The 27,159-nt window shown below is 33.1% G+C and overlaps 1 protein-coding gene and 1 pseudogene across 1 annotated transcript; one reads left to right on the top strand and one right to left on the bottom strand.

Moving 5' to 3' along the window:
• Positions 1-14,041: 14,041 nt before the first annotated feature.
• Positions 14,042-19,489, bottom strand: LOC112711263 (protein SIEVE ELEMENT OCCLUSION B). Its single transcript, XM_025763865.3, has 7 exons — positions 19,229-19,489; positions 19,029-19,100; positions 18,358-18,776; positions 17,675-17,763; positions 17,430-17,566; positions 15,409-15,891; positions 14,042-14,883 (listed from the first exon to the last, which is right to left on the bottom strand). The coding sequence occupies exons 1-7, from the start codon at positions 19,403-19,405 to the stop codon at positions 14,290-14,292; spliced, it is 1,971 nt and encodes a 656-aa protein (XP_025619650.1). The 5' UTR covers positions 19,406-19,489; the 3' UTR covers positions 14,042-14,289.
• A 2,267-nt stretch (positions 19,490-21,756) lies between these two features.
• LOC112709335 (alcohol dehydrogenase-like 6) lies at positions 21,757-26,292 on the top strand (annotated as a pseudogene).
• Positions 26,293-27,159: the final 867 nt, after the last annotated feature.

Below are 27,159 nucleotides of genomic sequence, written 5' to 3' on the forward strand. Positions count from 1 at the left end.
TGCGCCCATGCGCAAGGGGTCATTCTACTAAAAATTTTCTAAGTTAAAAGCTGCAGAATTTACCAATTTAAACCCCAATCTTCCAACGGACATAACTTTCTCATTTTAAATCGTTTTTCACCCGTTCTTCGAATGGCATGGACATCCCGGATCCAATTTCATTTTTAAATAGATTTGGCATAAAACAGAGATCCGTAGTCCAAGTTATGTTCCACCAAAGTATGCCCAAAAACCATGTTTTTCATAAAAACCACAAAGTGCCATTTTCAAAACAAGTCATTTCCAACTCTTTTCAAAATCAATCAAAACATGCCATTTTCATCCCTTTCCTTTGAAATCAATCAAAATATGTCAATTTCAACATCAAGCCTCCTCAACTCACACATTGACACTTTACCACAATATACAAAATCACTATCTCATCATTCTAACCCACTTCACCCAAGTGGCTCAAACTCAAATATATTGACATATCATATACTCTTACTCATGCCAATTCTCAACAACACCAATTCCAATAAATCATCATTGTACACAATCAATATCATAATCACCATCAACATGGTCCAACCCACAATTCAACCATAACCAATCATCAAGCATATATCACAACATGCATATTTCTCATACATCATACCATCAAGGTATCATTAATCATCATCACATATATGACCACATCATATATCTCAATCATTCAACAACATCAACCATTCAATGCCTATCTTAGGGCCTCTAGCCTAAGTATTTCCTACCACATTACATATTAGATACGGGAAACCGAAACCATACCTTAGCCGATTTTTCCAAGCTCCACCGGAGCACTTCCAAATCACTTATCCACAAGCTCTCAAGGCCTCAACACCTCCAAGAACAGATTTTTCACCACAAAACCCTTTCCAAGCTTTTCAAAATCACCAATCAAGCTCCAATATTCACATATACACAACCTAAGCCACAATCATCATACCCATACACAACATCTCAAAACCCAAACATCATAAAACAACAAAATACACTAGGGTTGAGAATCTTATCACACCCAAGGTCCAAGGAGACAAGATTAACCTTCTCCTTCAAGAGAGTTGGGTCCTATAACATCAAAGAACCCAAAATCTCAACATTTCACCCATGAAACTCGAAAATAAGGGCTGAGATTTCGAACAGCAACACGTGGCTTATCTCAAGATTGGTTGTATGGGTTTTGTAGAGATCTCCGCGGTGAACGCGTGGCCGCAAACGGAGCGGCAATCGGAGCTCTAGATCAAAAGTTATGGTGATTTGAAGATCAACCAAGGGAGAGAACTTGAGAGAGTGTTCTTCCTCCCTTTCTCTCAAATTTCAGCTTGTGTGTGTAACAAATGAGGAGAGAGAGTGCTGAAAACTAGGGTTTTGGTTAAGTTATGTTGGGCCAAGGGCCCACTTTGGGTCCAATTGGCCCGGTTTGGCCCGTTCGGTCCAATCTTGGTCCGAATTCTATAAAATTGGTACCGAAATTCTCGTCTCAATCTCCTCTACCACATTTAGCCATAAAAATCACATTTTAGGCTTTCTAGAATAAATTCTCATTTATGGGTTAATTAACCGTTAATTAACTGGGTTTTACAAAAAGCAGCGAACGAAGACTCAATATTAAAGAAAGATAGTATAAAATAACATGGTTTAGTGGTAAGTAATGCCTGAACTTTTAGTACAGTCATTAGGTACTAAAAGTTAGGATGTCACATTATGGTATCAGAGCAGTTCATTCTTATTAGAGCCTTGAGAATGGACTGACTATGCTTCACTACATAGTGGATCCTCTCCAGTGTAAAAAAAAACTGGATGGTATCCAGTGTTTAATCTCACCCTTCATTATTTTCTCTCTCCTATTTATTTTTGGTCCCACTTATAAAATTAAAGGTGAGAGATCACACTTTATTCTCTCAAGTGTTAAAAAAATGGAGAGGGTTCATTTCCTCATGCAGTAGGGTTTGTCCTAATAACAAGAGTTTAGTTTCACATGCATGACTATCTATTAATTAATGCTGTTAGTCGACCGTTGCATTTCTCATGGCATTAAGTCTGGCCAACTTAACACTAATGATTTATGTATATGAGAATACTAATAGATTATCATAGATGAAATAAAAGTAATAAGTAATGCGAATTACAAGATTTTGGGGATGTTAGAGGTTATTTTTTAGGGTTTACTCCATTTCAGAGTATGATCTTTGTTCGTGCCACATAACTCAGTGCTGCATTTTTCTCCTTTCTCACCTGACCTGAGGTTTCTTGCTTCAGATTTTTCTTTTGGAATATGATTTGACTATATTTCAACCATTCTTTATCCCTCTTATATATTTCTGCTCGATTGTAATCCTAACTATTCATTTGATACATTTGAAACATTCATTCTTGATATTGCTCATATTCCTCTTTATGAACTATGCGTTCTTTGAGTTGGCCACTACAAGAAAACAAGCTTTTTGCTACGCTTTTAAAGCATGGCGAAAAGTCAAAAAAAGTGTAGCGATAGCTTTTCGCCACGCTTTTTGAGCTACCGGCACGCTTTTGAAAGGGTCACAACTGCAAGGGTGCCGGTTGCTCTATCGTCACGCTTTTAGTGACCTACCGCCACGCTTTTTTTGTCGCCACGCTTTTATCTATTGCCACACTTTTAAGCGTGGCCATATGTGAGAGATATGGCTACGCTTTTAAAGCGTGCCAATAGCTAGGATATGGCTACGCTTTTAAAGCGTGCCAACAACTAGAGATATGGCTACGCTTTTAAAGCATGCCAACAGCTAGAGATATCGCTACATTTTTTAAGCGTAGCTGTTGATGACTGCGGTACAATATGGCTACGCTTTTAAAGCGTGGCTATAAGTTTATTCAGGTTCTTTTTTTTTAATCTTCGTAATAAAATCTTACAAAATTCATAGATAAGTGTAAAATTTAGACGATGACTAAGTCATTGGTCAAGAAACAACAATCGTCAATCAATTTGTTTGAAGACTTTTCTACAAGTTTCAAAGATCAAAAGATGAATAGTTGTGAACATTGCATTAAATGAGTTACAGGAAGAGTATTTGTGCATATTATGGTAGTACCATGCTAAGCTAAAAAGCACAATGCATCAATTTGAAAGAACCACAACAAGAAACTAAGATTTCATCAGGAAATCAATGGTACATTATTTACATTGACATGAAACTGAACAACAATAAGGGGCATTTCCCCCTTTGACCACAATTCCAAGTTCATCACTTGAAGCAGCTAAGGATCTGCTTTACCAGCAACCTGTTCATCACTTGAATCATATTGATCTTCACTTATTTCCTCATCATCACTTGATTTCTCTTCTAGTGCAGCTCCTACATCTTCAACTTTAGCATACTTCTCACAGTACTCTGAACAATTCAAGCACACAGTGTTAAATTAAGAACTTTATTGATTTTAAAGTTAAAGACCATTAAATTATGCATAAATTAGTCCAATGAAGAACTCAAGCCTAGAAAAGAAAATCCAAGTGATAGTGGCTTCAAGTAATAGATAAACATAGACAACAGCAACTGTATAAAAAGAATTCATAACTATGGCTTACCCTACTTTTATGCTTTCTCTTGTACTAATTATATCAATGAGTGAAGCTAGTGTGCATTTCATTTTTCTTGCTTGAATGGAAAATTTCTGCAGAAAATATTCAGATAATGTAAATGACACCACATTGACAGATCCATTTAAATGTTAGATAAAAACCAAAAATTAGGAAAGAACAAACAGATAGTGAACCCCTTATAGGGTTGTGTGTAAATGTGTAAGTGTGTAAGTGTGTAGTGTGAGTGAGTTGTTGTAAATTTGTGATATGAACCAAAAGAAAAAAGGTGAGAAAGGGACAAACATCACAAAAACATGATGTTGAAAAGTTCTACCCAAATTAAAAACTAAAAAACATGTTGAAAGGAACCATACGTATATAAATCTGTATGATGTTTTTGTAAATTCAGTAAACATACGTCCTATTTGAGGCGGATTAAATTCCTTGTAACACATCCATCTGTTGATTTTTATTATTATTTGAGGGAATGCACTTACCGCAATAAGCTTCCCTGCATTCTCAGGTCTCTTTCCAACCCTTATTGCAACTGCTGCTGCAGTAGCTCCAAAAGAAAGCCCCACCTGCATTCCAATTGAAGTGAGCATGAAAGTTTTAAAGTATAACATCAATGGATCTTGCTCTTCTTCATTTTGGGCCAGAAAATTACTAGGTGTTGTAAGATTTAAAGAGTTATCTTTGACAAGCACTCCAAAGAAGATTAAATTTTATGTTCACATAATAGGACTCTTCATGCACATGATACAACTAAATTAACATAGTAACTATGTCAAATTCCATTATCTTGCATGTACAAATGCTAAGTCAATTGAAACAGAAAGAACCAAGTGATCAAATTTGTAGAAAAGATAGATTTAAACCTGGTTGAAATGCTGTTGCAATTTCTCATTAGTCAAATTGATACAGAATTGCTCAAAACTGCATAAGAACAATTAGTAGAGTGTAATTTTTCTTTTTAAGTAAAAAGTTAATGATATGAATTCACACATAAGAAATTAAGAACTTGATCAAGTTTCATATCATTATCCACACACACAGAGCATCTAGGTTCCTTAGCTAGTTAAGCACCTGTTCGTCTTGAAACTTTCAAATTTGTATATATCTAAGACTTCGATTAAGTTCTTTGAATTTGGATCTTTCCCAATAGAATTGTTAACCTTGTCCACAATCCTAGAACAAGAGATATTTGTATGAGTTCAATAAAAAAGGTGAGGCATATCATTGGCATTGAAAAAGGGTACTATCATACTATTTATTACTATCATACTATTGAAAAAGGGTACTATCATAGAAAATAACAGCTACATAGTTCACACAGTTGAAAATCCATAATCATGAATTCTGAAAATTTACATAATCATAACACAATTCAACCAAATAATAAACAACCAAAAAATAAAACACCAAAAGACAATAGAAGATACCTGCAGAGGCATCTCCAATCGGGACTGGGAGAAGGAGCAGGGGAGTCGGCGAGCAGAGAGCAAAGGGGAACCTTATACTAATAAAAAAACCCTAGCGCTTCCCTTTCATATCAATCAGAGAATCTGAGAAAAACCAGCAATTGTTTCTAGGCCCAAAAAATTCCAAAAAAGAAAAATGGAGGAGAGAAAGAGAGCTCACAGTGGCAAAGGGAATCTGAGAAAAACCAGCAATGATGCCAGAGGTCTCAAAATAGCTCTGCGGAAGGGTTTCTTTTGGCCATCAACGGAGGGCTTGCGACGAACGGTGAGCTCCGAAAGAGTCACCACCTGCGAGAGTCACCGCCGAAGGAGCAGCGATGGTGGGAATTACGGAAGAGAGAGTAACGACGGAGGCATTGCGAGTGCTGGGGTTCTTCGGAGGGTTGGGTTCTTCGCGGAGGGCTGGGATGAGGGGATTGGGTTCTTCGAAGCTTTTAGGGTTCTGGGTTCTTTGAAGAGAAAACGAGTTCTTTGAAGAGAAAAGGGGTTCTTTAATTTTGAATAATGAAGGAGAAGAACGCAGCGTTTAAAATCATGAAGGAACGCAGCGTTTTGTTGTTTGGAGGACCTTTTGGCCACGCTTTTGAAGCGTACCAAAAAAGTTACAAGAAACGGCCACGCTTTTAAAACGTCACCCTAACAAAATTCTGTCGCCACGCTTTAAAAGCGTGCCTGTTTTCCTCTATGGCTACGCTTTTTAAGCGTGACAAAAAAAAGCGTGGCTAAATCTCGAATCAATTGCTACACTCATAAAAGCGTGGCCGTAGACTCTTTTCGCCACGCTTTTCAAGCGTAGTAAGAAAAAAAGTGGCCAAATCTCTAATCTATCGCCACCCTCATAAAAGCGTGGCCATTGACCACTTTTGGCCACGCTTTTAAAGCATGGCAAGAAAAAAGCGTGGCCATAGGCCTTTTTTCTTGTAGTGGGCTTTGAACTTGGTTTCTTATAATAATGATTCTTAAATCTTTGAAGACGTTAGATGTTCTTTTTTTATTAGTTTGTACCAAAACATGTACTCTTACCGTGCCATGTGATAGGCGTACAGTTTATACATTTATTTTTCATCTCTTTCGTTCCTTGTTTCAGTTCTTTCTAAAACCAGATTTGATTATCCATCTTTATCATTATTTGTACACTTCTTCATAAATCCTTTACCCTTCGATCTGATTTTGAATTTATTTTGACGCAATGCATAATTCTCAATATCTTCCTTTGTTTTGTATTCCTTTGATTAAGCTTGAGTTTATTTATGCCATGAGCAATTTATGGATGTGACAAACAATACGTTAGTTTCGTGGGATACAGTTGTCAGAAAAAATACATTGCTCTCTTAGTCAAGATGGCCTAAAAGAAATAGATTGCTTGCAGATGGATCCTTTCTGAACTTTTATCCTTGGCATTGTTTATATTATTCTTCAAGCATCTTATACCGTTTGATGTTGAGCTAGATTTGGGACAATAATCAATCTTTAATTCTTCGAAAATATTATCATTGACTTTGGTTATCTATATTTGTGAACCTGGTAATCCAGCTTGAATTTGCTTCAATTTATTCTGCTACCTTTTCTTTTATTGTTCCCATCCAAGTTCCTTTTTTCAGATTCCTTCTGAGGGTGCAATTTAACTCTCTTTCTAACAAATTTCATATTTTGTGCACTCCTATTTGATTTCGATTCTACTCATCTTTTTGAATTTTTCTAACTATTATCTATAATGTTCAATCTTTTTCTTTTTGAATTTTGAATTTCTTTGTTCAAACTTAAGTTTATTTGTTAAAATTACAAGTTCTCGGATTCTAAGTTTAATTTGAATTAGACCTATCATACAATTTCTACACCACACTACACTTTTTCAATCATTTTCACACGATATTATTTTCCTCATGTTTGAAAACTAAACATGTCAAATCTTTCTGTTTTTCTTTGACATGTTTGAAAGGGAAGTTAGTATGAATCTTTTCCATCTTATATCGATTTTCGAGGGCGAAAATTTTTACAAGGTAGGTAGAATATAACAACCCGAGTTTTTGAAAATTAAATAATGAGTTATTCATGATTTATTACTTTATTTAAAGAAACTTATTTTTTTAAAAGTAATAAAAAATAAATTTTATGATACTTTAAATTTAAAATATATTAGAATTTTTTTAAATAATTTTTATTATAATGAGATATTTTAAAAAAAATAAAAGAATTATTATTATTATTATGTACAATATGTAGTTCGATTCGGTTATGTAGAGTAGAATCGCAAATTAAACTGAATCGCAATAAAACTGATTCAAAATCCAAAAACACTTAAAATTAAACGATTTGTTTCAGTTTTTGGTTTAAATCGATACAGTTTTATAATTTTTTTGGATCAATTTAAATCTGAACATCCCGAATAATAATAAATGTAAATGTATTGTAATTATGTATATACAAAAATTGTTATATATTATATAACTTTTGTTTTGTATTTTAAAAATATTCTTATACTAAAAATTAAATCGTTAAATACATTTAATGTCCAACTTAATATAAATAAAAACTCAATTTAAATATTATCTTTTTTTTTTGTTGAGTAACCGGGCCTAATTAAATCCAAGAAACAAACTAGAAGAGAAAGAGTACGTACTCCGTACTCAAAGAGAATGAGAGAAGGAGAGAGCGGGGGCAAGCAGTTGAGGGTGAAACACGGTGAGGAAGATGGTCATGCCATCGGAAGAGATAAGGGGGAGAGCGTGGGTGGGTGTGTATCCGGTGTTAAGGAGGGTTCTTCTCGAGATGGGTTAGAAAAGCCATCCAAGGTCTCTTTTCGAGATAAAGTTATTGGTGCAGAAAAGTCTAAGGCCTTTGCATTAGTAGGGTCTTTATCTGGGGATGGTATCGCGACGGTCACAGGTAAGCAAGGTGATTCTCGTCCACCAAGTGTCAATTTTACCAAGGAGGCAAAGAGCTGTCTAGCTGAACCTTATAAAGAAGCCATTGTGATCAAGGTGCTGGATAAGCATTATGGCTACACGGCTCTCATGCACAAGCTTCGGATAGTATGGCGCATCAAAGGAGGGTTTGATTTGTTGGATGTGGGGTTTGGATATTTTTTGGTTAAATTTGATATTGCTACAGATCGTGAGAAAGTCATTCTTGGTGGCCCGTGGTTGATAGACGGTCACTATGTTGCAGTAAAGCCATGGGATGTGGATTTTAGGCCATGCGAAAAATCCTTTGGATCAACGCTGGTATGGATTCGAGTCTCGGGACTTCCAATTTGGTGCTACCAGGAACAAGCAATGCTGCGAATCGCTTCTGCAATAGGGATTCCGGTGAAAGTAGATTTGGCCACTAAGCTTGCAGAAAGAGGAAAGTATGCCCGAGCTTGTGTTCAAATTAATCTTGAGTTGCCTGTAATTAAACATATTATAGTGGAGGGTGTGACTTATGAAGTGGAGTATGAGAGTTTACAGTTGATTTGTGCTACTTGTGCACGGTATGGGCATGATAAATCGTTGTGCATGGAGAAGGAGTCCTTGGAAGGAAACGGAAATTCCTTTGGTGATGGAAAAAATAATGAATCCCCGACACTAGTGCCACACAACAAACATGAGATTCAAAAAGAGACTGAATCAGAAGCTCGTGATTTAGGTGAGAATCCTCGTAATTTGTGTGAGAAATTAGGAGTTGTTAAAGGGAAGGATGTGGTTATGGAATCATTGGCTCCTCACGTGCCTGATGGTCATGTTAATGAGGCATGCATGGATGATGAAGAGGGCTGGCAACAAGTGCTGCGTAAGGGAAAATTCACAATGGGCCAGTCATCAGGTTTAAAGGACCAAGATGGAAAGCAGCACAAGTTTGGTTCGAGAAGGGTTCTAAGGCCCAATTTTCATGGTGATGGAGGCAAATCAATTGGCATTAGGATGGGGAAGCGAGAAAAACATGAAATTGCACCATCTCCATCGTGCAGAACTCCTGCACGTCGTGGAATTTCTCTACGGAAGCGTCCTCGGCCTTCCTCCTTGCAGAACTCGCCAGTTGATAAAAATGGTGGCACAACAGAGAAAACTTTAGTAGATGGAAGCATGGCAGATGCAGTGTCAGGAGGTCCGAAGGTGGCAATTATTAAGGATCAGAGTGTGCTAGTACCGCAGGACAAACCACCTATTGAGGTTGGTGATTCTGTTTAGAGCTTATGTTCTTATTTATTCTGTCCCTATTATTTATGGATAGTTTAAATATGATTGTTTGGAATATTAGGGGTGCTTCTAATAAGTTAGCCCGGGTGCATTGTAAGGAACTTGTTAGGAAATTTAGACCTGTTTTCTTTATTGTGGTTGAAACTCACTCCCCTTTTCAGCATTTAAAATTATTTTGGGAAAGGCTGGGGTATCACTCTGTTGGTATAGTAGAAGCAGAGGGGCATAAGGGAGGTATTTGGTTTCTATCCTCTATGAAGGGTGTTTGTTGTAAGTTCATTGATGCTTTTGATCAGGGTGTTACTATTGAGGTTCACTTTGATAATTTAATTTGGAGGTGTAGTGGTATTTATGGCAGCCCTCAATTTAAGAAAAGGGTTCTCCTTTGGGATTATCTTGTTGCACAATCCATGATTTTTCAAGGACCTTGGATTGTTCTTGGTGATTTTAATAAAGTCAAATTTTCTCATGAATCTAAAGGCTGTCAATTTTCTCATCAAAGAGCAGACATGTTTGCTACTTCATTAGGGAATAGTGGTTTGTTTGATCTGAAGACTATTGGGAGGCAATTTTCTTGGTACAGGAGGGTGAAAAATTATGTTGACGTGGCAAAAAAGCTTGATCGAGTCTGTATAAATAGTAGTTGGTTATCTATCTTTCCAGAGGCTTATGCAGAAGTTTTAAATAGGCTTCAGTCTGATCATTGCCCTATTCTGGTGCGTTGTAAAGGTCGTCCTCAGCCTAAAGGGAATCGACCTTTCCGATTTGTTGCTGCTTGGGCTACTCATCCTTAGGGATATTGTGAACCAGTCATGGTGGTCTGGTAATAGAGGGATTCATGGCAAGCTTTCGGAAGTACAGAAGAATTCACTAGAGTTTAACTCGAAGGTATTTGGTAACATTTTTGTTAAGAAATGTGAATTAGAGCAGCAGATTAATTATTTACAAAAGCGTTTGGAAGTGGTGGATAGTATTTATTTGCGTCAGAAAGAGCAACAGTTGCTTGATGATTATAATAATACTCTAGTGCAAGAAGAGCTCCTATGGTTCCAAAAGTCCAGAGAGCAGTGGGTTAGGTTCGGGGATAGGAATACAAGATTCTTTCATATTCAAACTCTTGCGCGAAGGAAGCATAATAAGATTCATGGCCTTTTTCTCAAGGATGGAGTGTGGGAAACTGATCCAGAGGTTCTGAGTCAAGAAGCAGAGTCTTTCTATAAAAGCTTATTCTGTCATTTGGATGATATTGATTTGGGTTGCCTTGGTGATGTGCCTCTTCCTTCTCTAAATGAGGAAGCTTGCAATAATCTTACGGCACCAGTTACTATAGAGGAAGTCAGAACAGCTGTTTTTCACATGAACTCTTTTAAAGCTCCGGGTCCTGATGGATTTCAAGCTGTCTTCTTCAAAGAATATTGGGAGATCATTGGTCTTGATGTTTGGAAGATGGTTAAGCAGGCATTCTCCGGTGTTACTCTTGATCCGAGAATGTTGGAGACTTTACTGGTTCTCATTCCAAAGGTTGAATTACCGGTATCTATGAAAGATTTTAGGCCGATTAGTCTTGCAATGTAGTTTACAAGATCATCACGAAGGTCCTTGTTAATAGGCTTCGTCCTCATCTTGCGGATATTGTTGGCCCGCTTCAAGGAGGATTTATTCCGGGACGAGGAACTCCTGACAACATCATTATTGCTCAAGAAGTCCTCCACTTTATGAAGAAGACTAAATCAAAGAAAGGCACACTGGCCTTTAAGATTGATCTGGAGAAGGCTTATGACAGAGTTGACTGGAGGTTTTTAGCTCATACCCTTAAGAGTTTTGGTTTTCCTATTCCTACACTTAATTTGATTATGAATTGTGTCACTGCTTCTTCTTTATCTATTCTTTGGAATGGGAGTCGTCTGAATGGCTTTACTCCTAGTCGAGGTCTTAGACAAGGAGACCCTATGTCACCCTATCTTTTTGTGTTGTGTATGGAGCGATTGGCATGCTTTATTAGTCATCAGGTTGATTTGGGCTTGTGGGAGCCGGTTGCTATTTCTAGAGGGGGACCAAGAATATCCCACTTAATGTTTGCGGATGACTTGCTTCTATTCTGTAAAGCTACAAAGAGACAAGTGCAAAATGTGATGTTGGTTTTAGAGACTTTTTGCAAAGCATCTGGGATGAAGATTAATGTGGAGAAGTCTAAAGCGCTTTGCTCTAAGAATGTCTCTGCAACAAGGAAAGAGATTTTCACTGGGGTATCCTCTATCAGATTTGTCCAGGACTTGGGCAAGTATCTTGGAGTTACCCTTAGCCATTCTAGGGTGACTCGTTCAGCTTTCAATGGTGTCCTGGATAAGGTTCGGAGTAGGCTAGCAAGCTGGAAAGGGAGTTTACTCAATCGGGCTGGTAGACTCTGCTTGGTTAATTCTGTTGCCGCCGCTATTCCCACGTACCAGATGCAGGTCTCTATTTTTCCCAAAGGAATCATTAGTAAATTGGAGTCTATGATGAGGAATTTTCTTTGGAAAGGACAAGTTGATGGAAGAGGATTGAATCTTGTTAGTTGGAAGGTACTAGTTACTCCAAAAAAATATGGAGGTTTGGGGATTAGAGATCCTTATTGTGTAAATATTACTCTTCTGGGGAAGCTAATTTGGACTTTTTTCCAGCAGCCAAACAAGCTATGGGTCCAATTGTTAGATGCCAAGTACCGATCATCTCTATATGACTGTTTTAGTTATCCTAAGAACAAGGACTCTCCCATTTGGAGGTGTCTTTGCAAGGCTTGGGAAGTGTTGAAGGATGGGTTTGCTTGGTGTATTGGAGATTTGAACCAGAATTTTTGGTTTTCTAGCTGGAGGAGAGAAGGACGGTTATCTAATGAGATGGATTATGTTCACATTTCTGATTCGAATCTCCGGATACAAGATATTTGGTCAGTTGGTAGGTGGCATTTGGATACTCTTTATTCTCCTTTATCTTAAAATCTGAAAGGTAATATTCTCTCTTACAATCCAGATGAACAAGCAGGTCCGGAAGTGGGTTGGTATTGGAGTGGGTCTGCTGCCAAAGTCTATAACTCACGCAATGGTTACTTGTGGTTGTGTAAGCAACTGTTTGGTTGGGAGGAGCGGGAGAATTGGCTTTGGCTTTGGCGTCAGCTTGTTCCGGAAAAGCATAAGTTTTTGGCTTGGTTGTGTCTTAAGGAGGCTCTTCCTACTGCAAGTTTTCGCTTTAGAAGAGGGATGTCGTCATCGGATAGGTGTCCAAGATGTCTTTCTAGCCAGGAATCGATTTTACATTGTATTCGGGATTGTCCAAAAGCTCAGCTTGTCTAGCATAGGTTGGATATTTCTTGTCATCCTTTGAATTTGAAGAACTGGTTCTTGTATCATAGCAGAGAGCATCCGTTCAAGTTCTTTTCGGGACTTTGGTGGATATGGCGAGCAAGGAATAATGACATATTTAATCCCCATGAAACTTGGCCTCCGGAAAAAGTGATTTGTCTGGCATTAACTTCAGAAAAGGAGCTTAGGAATATTTTTGAATTACAACGTATGTCCCTTCCCTCTACTCTAAATGATTTTTGGAATCCCCCATCCATTGGTACTTTTAAGATTAATTGTGATGCTAGTTATTTTGGTTCGGGTGATAGTGTTGGTTTTGCTTGTGTTATTAGAGATTGTAATGGGAGTTGGCAAAGGGGGTGTTTGGGAATGATTGAGAGTAATAGTATTCTTCAAGGAGAATTGTTTGTTATTTGGAGAGGATATCTCTTAGCTTGGGATGTGGGTCAACGAAATGTTATTTGTGAGACGGATTGTGTGGAAGCATTTAATCTTGTTACTCAAGATGGTTTTGGGTTTATAGATCCATTGGTGCTCAAAATAAGAGATATCATGCATTGGAATTGGCGTGTTGACTTTCGTTTGATTATGAGAGATGCAAACACGGTGGCAGATACTTTGGCAAAGATGGCGATGAAGTTACAACTTTCGCATGTAGAGCTTCTTTCACCTTAGAAAGAATTTAAGAGTAGTCTTAAACGGGACTGCCCCTCTATTTAAGCAGTTTCTTATTTTGTTTGTTTTGTGTTTTTTTTTTGTTTAATTTATTTCAGTCACCAAAAAAAAAAATCCAAGAAACAAAAGAACTACACACCTATAACTCCGTGAACACCTCTACCTACAAAAGTATTGGCCGTTCGAATCTCTCTAATATCACTATTAATCAATTTAACCAGCATCAAAAGAGAAGTATCTAAGAAGAGGAAATAATCTTGGTAGTACATACTTAATACTGTCCTTGCCAATTCAATCAGCACACATATGAATATCAAATAAAAAATATTAAATTAATTTAAAACTATGATACGTGTGAAATAATTTGACATATGCAATAATACATAATTATTTAAAATTAACTAATTAATTAAATAATATTAATCGTAAAAAATCGTTAATTGTCAAGTAATTTATCTAATCTATATATCATACTTTTACTTACTCATAAGTGCCAATGGCAAGGAGAACCAGAATATTGAAAAGTAACAAAGAATAAATCACCAAGAAGACCAAAGCAACAAAAAGCATATATAGTATTTAGGAAGATTAGCTCGCTCCAAAATTTAGGAATATGGTATTGGTTTCTTTGTCTCTCTGTCTCTTTTTTTTTTTTGGAAATTCTCACTTTCTTAATACTAAAGACTCGAGTAATTTTTATATTTTATTTTATCAATGAAAATTATCTTTTAAAAAAAAACATATATAACAAAAAAGTATTAGTTGCACACTTTATTTATTAAAACAGAAATATATAATAATGCTAATTTTATTAAATTCAATAATAACAAACAAGATAAAGCGAAGCCGTTACTTATTTTCTACCCATTCTCCAAAAGGGGTACGTCAAGTTATTGTATGGCACCAAACACTCATCTTGTCTCGACTTAAACACAAACATAGAAACTAAATAGAAAATTACAATAACCATATATAAAGTTTTAATTTGTCCAATATCAAACTCAGAGAGGAATTTGAAGATTCAGATCTTGGCAGTCACACTAAGCTGAAGCATCACGGTGGCAACACTTGTAATTAACAGAAGTGACCTCCATGACCCGACCACAAGTGGGATTTGGGCATGTTATGGTAGCTATGACATTTGCATTATAGTCATCAACATTGACAACCGAACATGGCTGAAGAGCTTCAAACTCTTTGAGCTTAATATCATAGTACTCTTTGAAAGCAATGTCAAATCCTTCTTTTTGAAGCACTTTGTCTTGCCACTTGTCAAACTCCTCCACAGTTTTATACATGGGTTCGCCATGACCCAAAACCTTCACATTATACCCTTTGGTGAGAATAACCCATCCTTGTGGATCTTGTTTGAGGCAGAGCAAGCTCTTCACTATCCTTTGTATCTCACAATCTAAGGCACCCTCGTGCTTCTTCAGTTTCTTGCTTTCTATTTCAATCCAAAAACGAGGAACCACCTTTGGATCTGTCTTTCCCAATTGGTAGTGCTCTATTATAGCATCTATGCCTGTGATAGTTTCGTGCTTTCTCAACTTATCCAATGCAAATGTGAAGTTATTCATCCACTTGCTATCACCACCACCATAGATGAAAATATACCTGTCCCCTTTCACCTCCTAAAATTAAATCACAAGTAATGCACACCTATTTAGTAATTATACATGTCTCTATTATTTAATCCAATTTAACTAGATAATACCGATGTCCATGGATATAAACTAACATAAAAAAAGACAATTCATTAACAAAAATACTATGCGCATACAAAGAAGTCATCAAATAAGATATCAGATATTCTATACATAAATTATTTATGTTGTTTTATTTATTTTTAATATTTATTTTACATTTTAACATATATTTTATATAAATAGACAAATAATTAATTTAGTTGTTGATTTTATATACATGTAACCATGATTATTATTTTAAAAATTATTTAACATAAAATTTGTTGACATAAAAATACATAAATAATTATATATTTAAGACAGCCATTATATGATAAAACTACGTAGTTATCTAAAAAAATTATCATATAGAAGTATATAAATTACTATATAGTATATATCGAACAGACAAGACATAGTCGAAAATGATAAATTACAAATTTCTCTTAAATAATCAATATGAGTTATTACCTGAATTCCAAGGTTGACTTTCCTTGTAACATCCCAGAACCACTTCCATTTCTTAACAAGTTCATCACCATCTTCTTTCCTGAATGGGAATGCATCAATCCCCCATTGAAAGATCAAGTCCATTGCATCTTCATTAAGTATGTGACCAGAAGAATCAAACACCGTGACAATAGGTTTTCCCCGGTAATTCAATCTCTCTCTAATTAAGCCAGCATCTGCTAAGGTGGTGGATTGTTCCAATGCATACCATTTGATGTTATGGTTTTTCAGGCGGGTGAATTTATTGTTGAGCACATCGTCCCATTCTCTCACAATTGGGACCCATAAAATCTTGAAATCACCTTTCCTAAAGGTTTTTACTACATCATTTGGATGCGATTCCAGTCTAAGATACAGAGAATTCAAAAGCTGAATCTCATCTTCAATCTTGTCCAAACTTGAAATAAATAGTAGCACATTGTTACCCCTCAAGATATCAATATCCTGTGTGAATGAAGACATAATGATTAGTTAATATGTACTTATGTTTCTTTGCGCCCCACCCAAGATCATAGTTATCAATACCGACAATAATTAAATCGGTTATATTATTGGATTCGATTGTACTAAATGTATATTAAAATCAATCACTAAAATTGACTACTAACAGTATAAAATATATGTTAAAATATAAATATATATAAAAAATAAATTAAATCATACATGTATTTATACATAAATATATTAGTAATTAATTTTAGTAATTAATAATTATGGTATATGAATAATATTTTTATATTACATTATTGAATCATTTAATTATTAATTTAATCCTTAGATCACACATGCATTAAATTTACTGGTTCAATTATAATTAAATAATTATATATTTTTATTTTTATAATTAATATTATTTTAATTTTATTTTATTATATTAAATTAATTATTATTTTTAGATTTTAACAATTCATTAATTAATTTATATATTTACTATGTCCTTTAAGTATTTATGAAAAAGAGAATAAAATTTATAATCATAAAAATAAAAAATATATTGTAATTAATAAAATGAAATAAAAAATATACGATTAGGTACATTTAAAAATTTCTTAAACTACTTTTTTCCTATTATTTTTCTTCTTTTGTATTCTCTATTTATTGAAACCTTTTCAACTCATTTAATATTTTTGCAATTGAAAGAGAGAGAAGCAATATTTGACATTACGCCATTAAATTTAACTAGTGTATCATTACTAGTTTCTTAAGTTTTTCTCTACTTTTTATAAACACAATCAGAGATAAGAAACAAAGGGAAAATAATAGAAAAAATATCATTCCCCTCCCTTACGAAATATTAAAATGACGCTTCTCTTCTTTCTATTTATAAAATGTATATTTTTTTTCTTTATAACTTTTAAAAAATCTCTTCTTTAATCTATTTTAAATTTTGTCTTAACTAATGTTAACTTTATCCATTTTTAAAAAAAAAAATAAATTATTTTTTTACAAAAATATCTTTTAGCAAAAATTTTATTTTTTTATCATTAAATTTTGCTTACCAAAATATCTTTTAATAAATTATTTTTTTATTAATTAAATTGTATTTTTACCAAAATATTTTTAAAAAAATTAATAATTAAATTATTTTTTTTAAAATATCTTTCAATAATTTTTTAATTATTAAATTATGATTTTACCAAAATTTTTGTTAATAATTTTTTTGCTTACTAAAATAATTTATTAAAAGGTATTTATTTGGTAAATAAAATTTAATGATAAAAAAATAAAATTTTTGTTAAAGGGTATTTTTATAAAAAATAAATTTTTTTTGAAAAATAGATAAAGTAGTTAACACAAAATTTAAAATAGATTAAAAATGAGATTTTTTAAAAGTTATAAGAGAAGGAAATATCCATTTTATAAATGAAAAGGAGAAGAGTGTCATTTTAACATTTCGTAGGGAGAGAAATGGTATTTTCTCAAAATAATAACGAAGCATATAAATGGTTTAGTGCGGGTGGGAGTTAATTAGTGGTGCTTACGAATTTGGTTTTGGTGGTGCCATCAAATAATTGTGGAAGCGGCGTTCCAGTGCGGTGGACGAGAAGCTTCAAGAGTTCCACGACATCTTTAGGATTGTAAAATCTCTTCCAACGCCTCTGGTAATCATCAAGGGCAGCTGCAACATGTAGCAAGTCGATATATCATTACTTATTATTAGTCCCAAATTAATAAATGTTCTAATAGTTCGTTATACATCAAAGTATTAGTTAGTTAAGGACTGCACCAATTTCCTCCCGGCTCGATGTCAGATGTCGATTCAGACTTTCATCAAATGAATAAAGCTTTTCTGTGAATTTTGACAATGCATAGTCCCTGAAACAAAATGTCCAATTGCAGTTATCTAACTCTACATTAATTCAATTTTGATAATGTATACAAATGTAATAATACTATCTCTCTTAAAAAGATACATTGTTATATTGCATAACTGCACTATTTTTGGAATGAAAAAGTTATCAGAATTCTAACTTATTTTTTAATTATTTTCTTAATTATCTTCTTAATTTTTAAATTAAGAACTTTATTTTTATTTTTTATTATTCTCAAAAAATATAATATATATTTCAATTTCAACAAAATAATTAAAAAAAAAATTAAAACTCTCAATTATTTAAAAAAATATCTAAAAACAGTATCATATGAGATAATATATTAAAATTTAATTTGTCTTAGTATTAGTACGAGAGATATAATCAATTATATATCTTTTCTATTCGTTTAAATTTAAAAAAAAAATAGTTGATGACATGATATCTTATGTTTGTTAAGAGAAATTTTTGTCTTTAATTTCAAAACTAATGAATATTTATTTTGAAATATTAAGTTAACTATAAAAATTATTCAAACCATATTAGATATTATATATCTAAAAAAAAAAAGAGAAGAATAAGGGAAAAAAAAACTTACGAGGCAACAACAATGTTGGCAGTACAGGCAACAAGGGAAGCAATTGTCCAATAGACAATAAATGGGATCTCTTGCAATGCACGAGACAAAGAAGGAACATCCTCAGTGTCATAGCCATTAGAAGACCATTTTGCCCATTCTGTCACGTGATGAAGTGCTTCCAGAACCACACTCACCAACTTGGTAGCTTCATTACTCACACTCCTGCTTTCCACTTGGTTTAGTTGCTTCAGTGAGTTTGCAACCTGGTCCACGCTGCTTTGATTTATCTCTTTAAGGTACACAAGATTCCCATACTCCAAAGCAAATGCAGCCACAGTTATTACTGCCTTTGCGTCCCATGAATACGCCTTCAGTTGCTGCAATATCCACATTGTTGTTTGGTGCACATACTTCTCTTCACCAGGAGTTTTTATCATCTGTATTGTTATTCATATACAAATAAGAGTTTAATTTTAACCTACTCAAGGTGTAAAATGTATTGTATGGTCGTTTAATTATATCCATTATTTTAAACAATGATTCACGTATTTAACATAAAAAATAGTTATTCTTATTGATATGAGGAAAGTTATATATTTAATTGAATGCAATTGTAAATACATTATATTTTAAGTTAGATATATGTTTTCTTTTAATCTAATTATCTTCCATCAAATAAATTAATTAACCTGACAAGAAATCAGCTTGAGTGTCCGAAAATCTGGTTGTTGAAAACCAGTCACAGGAGCAGCTCTGCCATTCTGCCATAATGACCAATAATAATATTAGTGCTACACTATTGTAATAGAACTCTTCACAGTATAAATTAAATGAATTACGAAGTTATAACTAATTCATTAAAGGAAGTAATTAACGAATAATAATTTACCTTAGTAAGAACATTGGTAACAATGTTGTAAAGACTTCCAGTATCACAACTTTTATCATCATGAAGGTGGGTGATGTAAACTTTTTCAAGTATTTGAGAGTCATCATGGTCAAAGGGGCCTCGAAGCTGAGATTTTATCAGATGAGTGGCACCTGAAGCTCCAATGGTTTGTGCCATGGTGACGATGGATCTTGCTTAAGGCTATACTACAATAGCAAATGCTCCCTAGTCCTTAACCCCCTTAGTTTTTGGCAATGCAATGCATGGATCTTGTAATTATTTATAGGATCCATATAGTGAATATTAGTGTTCACAATTGGCATATTTTTTTTTACATGCTGATGAGTGTCCAACACTAAAGCTTATAACTATGCTCTTCAATTTACACTTTAGTATTCTTGAAGCTCATATATAACAAATTAACAACATATATTACTTTCGTGAATTAAGAGAAAAACTAAAGAGATACAGTTATAAAGAGAATATTTTTATACCAACTTTGCTTCTGCTGCGTCTTTAATTTTATTTTGGCGTGAAACGTGCTACTCTCGTTTGATCGATTTGATTTTCACAAAATATCCCTTACGGAGTTAGTGAGATATGTGAGATGATGGATTAGGGTTATAATTGTCATTTCGGTTGGAGAATAGTGAAACTTCAATAGCAAAGGGTAATTGTAAAGGACATCTATATCTATGGCTAATATAAACGTTCAAGGAAAGAACATTATATATTCGGCAATTTTCTTTTTGGTTTACAATATCATAGGCAAATTTACTGTTGATCAAGAAAGATGTTCTACCGTATAAGTTTAATTTCAAAGACGTTTCTAGATTTGACATTTTTGTGTAAACCACTCATTATTTGTACACATAATAACGAATAAATAAATTATTATTTCTAATTCTAAAAGATTTGCGTATTGATAGCCGTTAAAAATTGAGCTAATTTAATAAAATTATCCAAAATAACAATTCATTCGACATTATTTTTGTTAAATGTTTTAGACAGTTTTATCATTCTAACTCAATCTTTGAGAATGTCAAGTTAGTTTATTCGTTTATGATTAATATTAACCTAAACATAAATGAATGATAAACATGCATTTTCAACAAATGTAGTATAAGAAATTTATGGATCCTTTTTTATCTTTATGACGACATGGGTGTATTTAAAATGAAATATTATGCTTAATCTTTCTATATGCAAATAACTTTTCTATTAGATACTATTATGAAACTACTTTTTTATAAAACGTAACGGATAAGAGGAGGTGTATGAATAATAATTATATATTTAATATGTTTCTTTAAATAAAAGTTTTTTTAATATTTTAAATTTGTGTATAAGTTTTTTTAATTGTTGTTTGATGCTAACTTTTTTTAGAATTCAACAAAGATTAAATTTTAGATTTTTCACGTAATCATAAAAATTCTGACATGAAATTATTTTTTTCCAAACTTATTAAATTTCTCGTTACACAATTTCAACCTAAATTCTTTATTTTAGGTCAACAAAATTATCATCCACTTACTCAATATTATATATATATATATATATATATATATATATATATATATATATATATATATAAGCATATAATCTCTCATTTATCACCAACTCATCAATTAACATATTATTACCAATATAAACAACAATCATCCAATACATATTTAATTCACATCATATTCATCATTAAAAGTGCTAATCATTGAACATTTTTGAACATTTCAACCTATTCTATGATCATCTATTCTAAATTTTTACAGAACATTATATATTAAATATATAAAATTTAAACTATACCTGACCAATTTCCACATATTATCAAGTCAAATTATCAAAACTAATTCAACCTCTATATATATAAATAATTATATCTCTAAGGATACACATCAACTTTGATTCAAAGTATTGATTTCATGTCTTTCGGTTGAGCATTATTATATATGATATTATATATTTATCAATCTTGTAATAATCATTTATTAGATTATTATATCTAAAATTATTTCTAACAGAATGTAGATATGGAAGCTTCATTATAAAGAATTGAATTAATTTTCACACTTAGACAGAAATTTTTACCAAGGGTCCATACGCTGCACTCTATCTGATCGCTCAATGTGAAATATTGGTCTCGTGTTGAAAATTTTTGGAGTATAATAAATTAAGTTGATGATAGCACTGAGACACAGTCAGTGTTTGATCAATGAAAGAAGAAAACGAAAGGATAATAAAGGAGAGAAATAAGTTGTCACGAGGAAGCCTCACCATTCTTTTTCTTTCTTGTATAACTTTTTCTTTATTATGATTAGCACTGAATCACATTGGGATATTTCATGATAAGCATGTTTCTCCTTTATATGTAGTATTCAGTGTTCAACAAGTCATTGATCAGCTTCGTCACTATTTTTCGCTCTATCACTCTCCGCAAACATAAATTAGTATAACAAAAGCATGTAAAATGGTAGGTACAAAAAGTGATGCCATTTTGGATTTATACTCTCCCTTGAGTGCTGTACAGGATGTTACCTGTACCCGATGAGGGTGAGAATCGGGAACCCGTTTGGATCGGCACTGGATCTTTCGACTTCTTAGAACAGAATAAGAAAGATAAGAGTAAATATTAGGATTAAGATGATCATACCGGAGAAAGGATGATATTCTCTTTTATATGTGTGTTTGACATCTTATCTCAAGATATATCTTATTCTTTTGAGTTCAAAAGTAGTTAGAATAAGAAATATTTGGATAGAGGATGTTTCGAAATGGTTAAGTTTGTTTGGACCTGCTTGAATCGATCCAAATTGGAGCGTAAGATTTTTTCGGAAGAGTGTCACCGGACTTTTTATCAAATTTTCATCATACAAATAGGGAGTTCTTTTTAAATATTTAAATTTTAAAATTTAGATATAATATGAGTACATAGCCATTTTCAATAATGAAAGATTCGGGATGCCGATAAAATTAACCACGAAAGAATTAAATACATTTTATACTTATAAAAAATAAATTATATTCAACAAAAAAATCTAATATTAAATTTTTGTTAAACTTCATTTAATAAACATGTTAAATTCTAAAATTAACTCCACCACTAACCATCTTTAATTTTCAACCCTCTTTAATATTCTTCTACCAGTATTTTTTACAAAATTATTCATCAAATACGAATTTTTCTAACCCAACAATCTGCCCTTTTCTCTCATTCAAGCAAAGCCCCACGTAATCCAAAAACCATAATCATCACAAAAAAGAAATTATTGATTCTCAATTTTTACCTTCTTACATAACAAACAACAACTAGCAATTGAAGCAGAAATCGCAGCTCAAAACTCCAAAAGAAAAAAAAAAGTATTTGCTACAATACGATGATAAATTCATACGTATCGATATATTTAAAATACGGACAAGTAATAACAAGTCACGTAGAATTTATTTTTCACATTAGTATTTATTTTTTTAAATATATATTATATCACCACTTTTACTAATACACCCCTTTAATTAAATTAAAATAAAATATATTTTTTATTTAATTTTATAAAAAGTCTTAAACATCCTTCCTTTATTTGATTAGACAAAAATACCTTTTTAAATAAATTTTAAAATTTAATTAATCCTAATTTTATAATTTAAAATAATTAAAACAACAAAACAAAAACATATTAAAAAAACAAAAAATCAAAATTGTTCTTCATCTGGGTTAAACATATTAAAGAAATAAAAAATCAAAATTGTTCTTCATCTGGGTTCAGAAACCCCCCACTTCACGCCTCTGAAGGTTTCAGTATTCTTCAACTTCTTCTCTCCTCTTCCTATCCTCTCTCTCTGTCTCTCTCTACTCGATCTCTCTCATCTGTCTCACTGTGCGTCGCACGCAAAATCTCTCATTCTCTCCTCTCTTGTCTCACAATCGAGGTCATCGTCGCGTCATAGAGCATCACCATCTTGTGCGTTCCAAAGAGCGTCGCCTTCCTCCTGGTTCCAAAGAGCGTTGTCTTCCTCTTGGTTCCGTCTTCGTCACCGTCTTCTTTGCCGTCTTCCTCATTCTTCATCACTGTTATCAGCCTCTCCCTTCCGGTAATTCCCTCCCTATGATTTCTGTGATTTGAATTATTATAGCATTAGTGTGATTTTTGTAATTAGGGTAATTTGGTTTGATTTATGTGATTTGATATTAGTTGTTAATTTTGACAAATTGTTGAATTCTTATTTTATCTGCATATGTTTCCAAAACTGTGAATGTAATTTTTTAATAGAAAACTTAATTTACATCACAGTTTTATTTTTCATATGCTGCATAATGTCTTAATGCACATCTAATTTCATTAGAAACAAATCCTTGATTAGCTTTTGATGACAGAAAAATAATTGGGTTGGTAGACCCTCTGATTAGATATATCTTCTAGACTTCTAGTTGAATACTATCAAGTTACATAGTGCATTCTTATGATAAAAAAAATGAACAGATGAAACTTGCTTTCTAAACCGACATAGAATGCATAAAGCTTTCAATCATGTGGACAAGATGACAGCCAAAACTTGTTAATAGAAATACAAACAAATCAAGCTTATCTACACATTAATTCGATTAAGTTTCAGGAACTGTATTGAGGTTGGGATTAAAATGGAGCAGTGACCAATGCTTCATTCTATAACTAAATGAAAATGAAGAGATGAATTCAAAAGCCTTAAATACATCATAAAATAATCCAAATTCTACTCGGTCATAAAGTTAAAATGAGTCCATGAAGATAATATTAAATTTCACATTGGAAAAAATGATAAACCTGTTTATATCAATTGCCTTGTTGGACCCTGAAGCTTTCTTCTTTCTCTTATTCCTTTTCTTTTGAGCTCTGAGCCTGTGGTCCTTATTATGAGAGTCTTCATTTGCTTCATTGGTACCTTCAACTTCACTTTGTCTCAAAGAATTATGGGAATCAGGAGTTTTGGATTGGTTTTGACTTTAGAAAAGTCACATAATGCGATTGATGTGAATGTGATGTTATTGATATGTTTCTTTTCATGGAGTTTTGCGATTGATGTGAATGTGAATGAGATTGGATATTTTTCTTATAGATCTATGTACTTATATAGTGATATTATTGCTAATTGTTAATGAATTAAACTTAACTTTTTTTTTATTATACATCACAAAGATTGTAATGAAGTCAAACTAATTTCCATTTTAAGATTCGAACTAGTCCTGCTTGAGCATTTCCTTTGGATGGTAAATGACTAGTTTTGTTTATCAGTTTATAAGAGTTTGATGAAGCTAATCTGGTTTAAATTCTATTGATGTAATTCAACTTGTGAAATGCCTTTTATTCTGTACCCTAAACCCCTAAAGAATTTGAATGGATCAATCTGTCAAATTTGTGGTGAAAATGTTGGATTAACAGACAACGGCGATGTCTTTGTTGCTTGCAATGAATGTGCATTTCTAGTTTTTCGTCCTTGTTATGAATACGAGTAAAAGGATATACCAATGTTGCCTCCAGTGCAAGACTAGATACAAAAGGCACAAAGGTAGTTTACTTTGTACATATGTGTTTTCTATTTTTCTGTTTTGGACTCTGATGATCCTTTGTCTTAACTTTGAATTGAATTGAAGGAATCATCTTTGGATTTCAGGGAGTCCTCGAGTGGATGGAGATGAAGATGTGGATGATGTTGATGATTTGGCGAATGAGTTCAATTATGGCCAAGGAAAGAGTCTCAATAATGCAATCTCTCAGAGTAGAGTATCATAAATTCATAACTCTTAATTCCATTGATAAATTTTCGGTTTCTGATTGATTATGTCACTCATGGAAGGTCTAGGCACAGCATGGAATGTTGCTAATGTGACAAAAGATCAACTGTGGTGATATTTGGTCTTGGAACTGTTGGCCTTTCTGTAAGTGCAGAGAATAACTCTGTCTGTCTTAACTTTTCAATTCTCAATTGATTACTAATTATCATTTCCAAACAACAAGATAATTTATGAATTCTCCTTTAATTAGGTTGCACAAGGTGCAAAACTAAGGGGAGCATCTTGAATAATTGGCGTGGGTAAGAATCCACAGAAATGTGAAAAAGGTGCCAAAATCAGTCCTGAAATCAATCTGAATATTGTTTTTTCACCTAGCACAATCCTTGGTTCATTATTTGTTATTGTTTGTTGTTGCCGTAGCAAAAGCTTTTGGATTTACAGAAGTTGTTGACCCGAGTTCCTACCAAGAACTTATTGCTCAGGTTGTTGTTTATCTCATCAGAAAATATCCAATTTAACCTTTCAGATAGTATATATATGGTTATATATCATATCAAATAGCTGCTGCTAGGTTAAGACTTACATGTCTGTGAAACAAGTTTATTTGTAACAATCGTTTATATGTTGAAAATTTTCAGGTTATTAAGCACATTATTGATGGCAGAGCAGATTTTTCTTTCGAATGTGTAGGCGACACTGACATGATAACCACTGCATTGCAGTCTTGTTGTTATGTAATACTCATTGTAGCCAAAACTCTCCTTGTGAAATTTAAAGGCTTTTATTTAATAGACTTTAATTTTATTTTGCATTTTCCCCCCTTTTTTCTCCTAGGGATGGGGTTTGATAGTAACACTTGGTGTGCCAAAGGTGAAGCCTGAGATGTCAGCTCACTATGGACTATTCTTAATGGGAAGAACACTCAAGGGATCTCTATTTGGAAGATGGAAACCTAAATCTGATATTCCTTTATTAGTAGAGAAGTATGTGAACAAGGTAATAGCAAGAGTATTGTGATAATTTTGTTTGATCATTGCTTTGTCTATATTTATTTTCATGTGGAACATGCAAGTCTTCACTTCAAAGACTCACTCTCTCATAAATTTTAAGTTCCAAACTCCAACCTACTTTTAGTTTGATATTTCAGCAAGAAATATGAACTAATATGATGTTTAATATGTAGGATATTCAAATTGATGACTACATAACACACAATTTGCCATTTGATGACATTAACAATGCTTTTGATCTCATGAAGGAAGAAAAGTGTCTGCATTGTGTTATTCACATGCCAAGATAATTTCTGTGAATTTCTATTAGTATTTTCTTTTAAGAAAAACGGTCCAAAATCCAATCATTGTAGAAGGAACTAATATAAGAGCTATTCTACTATTATAAGAGTTATTCTCCTTAATTTTTTTTAAAAAATTGAATTGTAATTCTTTAAAAAGATAATTTCTAGAATACATTTTTTGGAATATGAAATATTTTATCTTTCTTTCAAGGAATATAGAAACTTTATCTAGCGGTTATAAAAAGTTACACATAAATCTTTTAGCATGGCATAACTTGGTACTTAGCATTAGCACCAAAAGGATGTAAAATGGCAGCAACTCATTGCACAATAAAAATTAGGGAGACTGAACTATAACTATATGTATTTCAACCAAAAAGTATATAGGTTGTCTCCTTTAAAAAGAACACTAACAGTATTTTCATAAGTCAGAGTTAGATAAAGAAGCTCAACATAGAGCAGCAACATTACATTATTTTCATCTATTGTTCAATTGAATTGAGCTAAAAGTTGTAATCACAAAAAGATGAAACTACAAAAACACCCTTTTTGATATTTATGATAGATAATCAAAGATAGGATCCCCACTGTAGAGGTGGAAGCACCTTGATTCTATGACCACCAATAGCTCCCCTGGTAGTTTCCAAGGGACACGGTATGAGTTCATATCATCCTCCATTACTAAAAATCTATGCCAATACACTTAAAGAGGTTGCTTTTGCAAGTGCACTTTTTCCTTGTTGAATCCATTACCTAATCTTCAGTCAAATCTTCCCAACTTCTAAACTGACAGCACAGGATAAGTAATCTTAGACTAACTTTTCACATGACAATGCAGAATTTGTTGTGAAGTCCAAAGCATACAACCTAGAT

This window comes from Arachis hypogaea, chromosome 9, assembly GCF_003086295.3.
Source record: "Arachis hypogaea cultivar Tifrunner chromosome 9, arahy.Tifrunner.gnm2.J5K5, whole genome shotgun sequence".
In the NCBI taxonomy this organism is placed as follows: Eukaryota; Viridiplantae; Streptophyta; class Magnoliopsida; order Fabales; family Fabaceae; genus Arachis; species Arachis hypogaea.